This window comes from Micromesistius poutassou, assembly GCF_964030765.1.
Source record: "Micromesistius poutassou genome assembly, chromosome: 3".
NCBI lineage: Eukaryota > Metazoa > Chordata > Actinopteri > Gadiformes > Gadidae > Micromesistius > Micromesistius poutassou.
The window spans coordinates 23,750,388-23,757,790 of NC_140273.1; the positions used below are offsets into that span (position 1 = coordinate 23,750,388).

At 48.6% G+C, this 7,403-nt stretch overlaps 1 protein-coding gene across 2 annotated transcripts in view; it reads right to left on the reverse strand.

Annotated features, from left to right (window-relative positions):
• Window positions 1-4,197: 4,197 nt before the first annotated feature.
• The window catches only part of prkcaa (protein kinase C, alpha, a), a 140,450-nt gene continuing 137,244 nt past the window's right edge, over window positions 4,198-7,403 (reverse strand). For both annotated transcript variants that reach the window (XM_084465661.1, XM_084465660.1), the window contains one exon: window positions 4,198-4,436. In XM_084465661.1, the coding sequence (XP_084321787.1) occupies window positions 4,254-4,436 (183 nt within the window). In that variant the 3' untranslated portion in view covers window positions 4,198-4,253. The remainder of the gene's footprint in view (window positions 4,437-7,403) is intronic.

Below are 7,403 nucleotides of genomic sequence, written 5' to 3' on the forward strand. Positions count from 1 at the left end.
TATGGAGAGATTCGTTGCCTTGTGATGTAATGCAATAGAAACACAAAACTGAACATGGTTGCAGATCAGAATTGTTATCTTTCTCATTATCTATTAATCAGTTTTCCTAATTTTCTCTCTCCCTCACATGTTTTGGCTGTGCTGCAGTCCAGACGTCAGTCTGGGCTGAGTCTGGCACAGAGTGGCAGATAATGCTGGACATGGATGACTACACAGCTCTACCAGCCGTGGTAGAGTCAGAGTTGAGCAGGCATTTGGGAGGATGAAGTGGAGGCGCATGAGAGACTTGCAGAACACACGCACCATCACTGTGGTGATCACTGTGTGATCATCAATAAAGGTTCATCATCATCATCATCTTGGCTCCATGTTACCTTCACAACTTTGCCCAAGGTGCCACGATAGGTTGTGATTAACACCCAGAAAAAAAAGAAGGATGAAAGATGCTTCTATCTACTTCCCATTTTCTGAATTTTTACTTATATGACGTATATTGCTGCCACTATTCCTGCGTTTTGTAATAAAGGTGTTTAACCACAAAATGTATCTTTGTTTATAATCCAGTTTGTTAAATGGGAGGAAATGAAAAGGCTTAACCCATTCCCTGTATACAGCAGTGATAGCTAGCTACTGCAGATGCTACACAATAAGTACTATGAATAAATACAACGTACATTAATTGCCAGGACGTACAACATACAATAGTGGGCGGGAGGGTCTGGATGGCTATGCAGAGTTTAGATGAACTCTGAACAGGTGAGTTTTGAGTCTTTTATAGAAGCTGGTGAGCGACTCTAACCTAACCCTAACCCTTATGTAGTTAATATTTTATATGTACAGTATATATATTTTGTTTTTAACGTTTTATATATTGACCTCCTAATTCTTCACCTGCTTTGAAAATGTTAACGTTTGTTTCTTAGTCCAATAAAGCTTTTTTAAATTGAGGTTAGGGTTAGAATTTTGGTTATTGATAATTTAATTGAGAGAGAGAGAGAGAGTGAGAGAGTACATCAACGGCTCCAGCACTCACGTTGTTTTTAAAATATTTATTTGTTTATTACAAGGTTAGTATTTATGATAATTGAAACCTATATTCTGGGCCTTCAAACCAACACATGCAGCAACGAGCTTCAAACCAGGTCTTTGGGAAGCCGCCCACAATACAGTCTGACTACAGCTCCCAGCGGCAGGCTGCGGGGCTCCAGGGCTCCACAGGCTGCGGAGCTCCACAGGCTGCGGGGCTCCACAGGCTGCGGGGCTCCAGGGCTCCACAGGCTGCGGGGCTCCAGGGCTCCACAGGCTGCGGGGCTCCACAGGCTGCGGGGCTCCAGGGCTCCACAGGCTGCGGGGCTCCAGGGCTCCACAGGCTGCGGGGCTCCACAGGCTGCGGAGCTCCACAGGCTGCTGAGCTCCACAGGCTGCGGGGCTCCACAGGCTGCTGAGCTCCACAGGCTGCGGAGCTCCACAGGCTGCGGGGCTCCACAGGCTGCGGGGCTCCACAGGCTGCGGGGCTCCAGGGCTCCACAGGCTGCGGGGCTCCAGGGCTCCACAGGCTGCGGGGCTCCAGGGGGCCACAGGCTGCGGGGCTCCAGGGGGCCACAGGCCAGCCGTCTAGGGGTTGGTCCACACATGACTCAGACCAATGGAAGAAGCCCATGTGCTTTGTATCCATGAGCTACATGACATGGCAATGACTGACATCCTTTTGACTGATGCAGCCATGGCTCCATGCAGGGTAGGAGGGTGAGAGGGCTGAGCAGGTGAAGCTTCAAATGGGCTAACAGGCGAGGCTACGACGGAGAGATGCTATCACAGAAAGTCATCAGTGTGGTTAGTGCAACGCTGCTAGGATCGGGTTGTGGCATTTTCTGGTTTGGCACAAACGGAAGGTTATACAACAGGGTTAGGAAAGGGTTAGGAACAATAACAGGAACATTTTACAACAACTGTTAAGATCTGACAATAACACAACACTGACATTATAACCTAAACCAAACAAATAAGACAAGTCTAGATAGAGCTAGGGGCCCTCCTGGTCTAGATAGAGCTAGGGGCCCTCCTGGTCTAGATAGAGCTAGGGGCCCTCCTGGTCTAGATAGAGCTAGGGGCCCTGCTGGTCTAGATAGAGCTAGGGGCCCTCCTGGTCTAGATAGAGCTAGGGGCCCTCCTGGTCTAGATAGAGCTAGGGGCCCTCCTGGTCTAGATAGAGAGAGTGAGAGAGAGAGAGAGAGAGAGAGAGAGAGAGAGAGAGAGAGAGAGAGAGAGAGAGAGAGAGAGAGAGAGAGAGAGAGAGAGAGAGAGAGAGAGAGAGAGGTAAAGGGAACCAGGGCACAGATGAATCAGACATAGGGGATTTAAAGAAATTACATCAGTATATTTGATATTTAGTGCAGTAAGATAATTGAAATAGTTGTTAGTATAACAACAATAATTACTTCTAGCTTTGTATATATAATGCATTCTTCGATTAGAACTTTTGCCCAACAGTAAACCGAACAAAACCTACACTTGATATGAACAAGTAAAAGAAAAACTTGACATTTCAACAATCCATTGTAACCAGTTCAAAACAATATTTCCTCACTTTTCATTTTGATGAATCTGAATGCTTTGAAGACGACCAATATAATCTGAATTAACTATGGTATGCTTCTGTTATTTGTAATTGTTTTTTAGACATAGATATATGCTAAACATAGCTAATGCAATAAAAGCTCATTCAGTTGTTGGCATCAAAGCTGTAAGTTGCTATACAGAATATAGGATATTTACAAAGGACTTATGAGACGGGTTGAAGTATTTTTAAATGATCTAACAGAATTGAGATCTAAGACATCACAAATTGAGGACAAAAGCATGGTAGGATACAATTTGAAGATGATTACAGAAACAATTATATATTAATTCACAAAATAAGGAAATTATGAAATAGATGTAGGAATGCTGGCACATTCCCATACAGGAGTAGTTTGTCTCTGTACCTCAAAAACCCAGCATGTCTGCTTGAGCTACCAGGACATGGATAATACACATGGTTTAGTATGATAGTACTAAAAATCAACATGGCTTAAAACAAACAGACAAATACGTCTTATGGCCACAGGAAGCTTCTAGAGACATCCAGGCAGGACAGACAAAGAGGGTCAGACATCTTGTAAACTGACCAACTGTAAACCTTCTAGCTCTAAGGATAGATCATTATATGACCTGGAGATAGGAACATCTGCTTTGGCCATCGCACTGAACCGGCTCCACTTTAGAAAAGTCTAACTTTCAGGAGCGAGGAAGAAGCTTTCTGCTCTTATTTCAAACAAAGTGAGCTGCATGCTGTCAACGGGGCAACATCTGCTCTACACATTCTACATGCTGCATGAGACCAGTCTGGTGTTCCTGCTGAGAACATCTGTTGTACACGTTCTGCACTGTGAGTAGGGAGTGGTCTGGTGTTCCTCTGCACTGGAACGCGTCTGGCTACAATCCAGAGAATGTACTAAAATAGACTTTTGCCATCACCATGAGAACAAGGGAAAGACATTTGTAAACAAGATACAGTGAGCAACATCTTAAGCAACTTTAATCACAAGGCACAACTCTGACGTTGGCCCCTCCTATATTTGGCTTGAGCTCGGTCCCCGTCCCAGATGGTTCAGCACAGAGGACCTACTGGAGTTGTTTATGAGTCTCAACAGACTCAAACCATCAGCCATCAACATATTGGCATGGTTCATCGTTTAGATCGTTTTGACAGTTGGTTAGAACCATTATCCGAATATGTATATTTTCATTAGCTCCTATCGTTCTGTATGTTTTAACCATACTGTTCATGATCACTGATATCCAAGCTAAACCGTTCTTTCCTCTCAGCTCTCTTCTCTCACCTGGCTTCGTAGAAATCCTCTGAAGTCTCAGAGATTCTAAGTTATTTATTTTGATGTGTTTTGCAGGGCAGCCTCGATCGCTCCCCCATCCTCAAAAATGATCAACATGGTATTGCAGTTAAAATACTAGAATACTATTAACACGTTTATAGTGTGCACTTCATTTTTGCGGCCAATTTGGAGTATTGCTATACTAACAAAGACATCAAAACAAAACCAATTTCCTCAGATTCTCTCTCGACTCATGTATAAAAGATGTGAGGCCTGGTCTGGGCCTGGTTCAAGTGGTGGTCAGGGGGGGGGGGGGGGGGGGGGTTGGCAGTAGAGGGGTGGGGGGGGGGGGGGTGTATGGGGGTGGCCGCGGCCTCCCCCTCACTGAGCACTGATGGCCTCAGGGGCGATGGGGGCGGTAGGGTAGGTGAACTGGGGGTTGATGAAGGAGAAGCCGTTGAAGTCCGCCTGGTCGATGTTGGCGATGACCAGCTCGTCGGGCGGGGTCAGCTGGGGCTGGGTGCGCGTGAAGAACTTGTCAAAGTTCTCCGCCGCTTTGCCACACTGCAGGAGAGGGAGAGAGACGGAGAAATAGTTTGGATGAACACCATGCAGAGAGAGACAGTGAGGCTCAAAACAGTTATGCAACAAAACTAAATTCTCCACAGGCTCAGGAGCACTTCTGAAATCCTTGCAACCATGTTCACAGCTCTGCCCAAAGATGTTCACAGCTCTGCCTAAAGCGCCATACCCGCGTCATCATCACAAGCAGAAGCAGCATCATCGCTAAGATGCAAAGTCAACAAGCATTATTCTTCACTGCCCCCAATGTGCTCCATCCAACCTTTAAACAGAAACATCCAATATATCAACCCTTACCCTTACCCTAACCCATACCTGACCCTTACCCTAACCTAACCCAACCCATACCAGACCCTTACCCTAACCCTAACCCATACCTGACCCTTACCCTAACCTAACCCAACCCTAACCCATACCAGACCCTTACCCTAACCTAACCCAACCCTAACCCATACCAGACCCTTACCCTAACCCTAACCCTTACCCATACCTGATCCTTACCCTAACCTAACCTAACCCTAACCCTTACCCATACCAGACCCTTACCCTAACCTAACCCAACCCTAACCCATACCAGACCCTTACCCTAACCCTAACCCTTACCCATACCTGACCCTTACCCTTACCCTAACCTAACCCTAACCCATACCAGACTCTTACCCTAACCCTAACCCTTACCCATACCTGATCCTTACCCTAACCTAACCTAACCCGACCATACCTTCTCTTTTTGCTCTCAACGAAGGCGGTCGCATTTTTCTGTCCCTCTCCTCCCCCTGACCTTCCCGGCTTTGCTCTTGTCTCTTTCTCTCTCTCTCTCTCTCTCGTCTCGTCTCGTCTACTGTCTTATACTTTGAGAGATTCTCTCCACACTGCTCTCCAAACTACAAATCATGGAATTGATCAACTGGTCTCTCAACGCTATTGACACCATCTCCTCGACGAGAAGCTCGGGTTCGGGGGAACCTGACTGTCCTGCCGGAGCGTTCTCAGCTGGCTACACGATGGCCGCGTGGGAGAGGGGGCGGGGCGTGTGCCTGGCGGCTCTTTCCGTGGAGGACGTGGAAGACATCTACATATTCTGAAGTATATTAGCAGGTTTTGTGCTGATTGGAGTAGGCATGGCCCTGGTTCATCGGGAAATTAAGGGTACGCGGTCAGCTGTTCAAGTCCCCACAGGGCTGCCCGTCATGATGGAAGCGGTGGGCAGAGCTGTGGGCACTCAGACTGTGACTGTGAGAAGCACTACGGATGACATCATGGAGAAGCTCACGGCTCTGCAAAGGCAAATGGATCGTTCTGGAGACCGGAGTGGACACAGAGAGTAGTCGTGTAAAATGGAATGCGGCTACTCGCCCCAAGACCAAACAACCAAACAACCAAACACCAAACACCAAACAACAACAGACCAAACAACCAAAACTGTATCTGCTTTGGGCCCCAACCAGCGCTGGCCTGGGCCAAGGCCACTGCTGGAGCAACACGTCCCCGTAGAGCGCTGCAGTGGGACGCTCTCTCTGCCCCCCCCCGCCCCACCGACACCTGCTGCTTGTTGACTCTGTCTGGGACCTGATCAAGGTTGTCTCCATGGCAACGTGCAGTGTTATCGCTATGACATCCTGAGACACCGCGGTTGTGACGCCAGGCGAAGTGACTCTCCAGGCCTCCACATACATGAACTCTTACATAGATACAGATACGCATCCACCCCCCTCTACCCCCATCCCACGCCTTCGCTGCTTTGTTCCCCCCAGTCTGGGTCTGTGTCCAGAGCCGGACAACGGCCGCTACAGGGGCGGGGCGCTGCGCTGGGTAACCCCCCCCCCCAACATGTTCTCATGTTGTAGGTGTACTGACTATGTGCTCATGTTGCAGGTCTTGTGTTCTCATGTTGTAGGTGTACTGACCATGTGCTCATGTTGCAGGTCTTGTGTTCTCATGTTGTAGGTGTACTGACTATGTGCTCATGTTGCAGGTCTTGTGTTCTCATGTTGTAGGTGTACTGACCATGTGCTCATGTTGCTGAGGTGTTTGTTTCCTGTGCCCACACTACTCCCCATAGGAGCACAGTCTGGGGCTTGTCTTATTTTTTTGCCTCCCCTCTCCTCATGTTGTGTTATGCTGTATTTTCCTCAATAAGCAATTTTCCAGCTTGGGATCAATAAAGTAAATCTATCTGTACCAACAGCTGCCCCTCCTGTCCTTCCTTCCCCACCTGATGCTCCTCTTTGGGTCTCAATGCTCAGTCATTCAGACCAGGCATCACACGCTCTACATCCCCTGTCTGGTTCCGCTCCAGTGAGCCTAGCTCACCTCCCAGCTGGGAGGGCATTAGGGCGTACTATACAATGGATGAAGCCGTGAGAATATTCCAGACCTTTAGCCTCAACAGAGGTTGTTAGTGTACTGCAGGCTCTACCACATGAGGGCTCTAGGTGGTGTTTCAGCAGCGCCTTGTGGACGGAGGAAGCACGCTCTAAACAAAGGAAATCACCAAGACGGCTTTAGATCATGTGTGTTTTATCTGAAGACTCTGATCCTCCCAATATTATAATGACCCTCATATCCTCCAACACTTAATCAACTAAATCAACCTACAGGAAAAGTCCCTGATAGCTCAACTGCAGCACGGGGCCCCGCAGCACGGGGCCCCGCAGCACGGGGCCCCGCAGCACGGCCCTGCAGCACGGCCCTGGGTGGAGCGTCTGTTGTGAGGACAGTTCTGGGGAGCGAGCCGTTACACCACCCTGTCTGAGGACCTGGCCCCCCCCCCTCACTGTCTGAGGACCGTACACCTGGGGCCCCGCCTCATGATCGGGTTACACTACCACTGGATCCTCAAGAACACCACTGAGCCACGGCCCCTGAACGCTGGTTAATACCGCCCAGTGTGTGGACCTGACAGTGAGAACACTGCCTCTGCTGATGACTGAGTGTCTGTGTGGACGT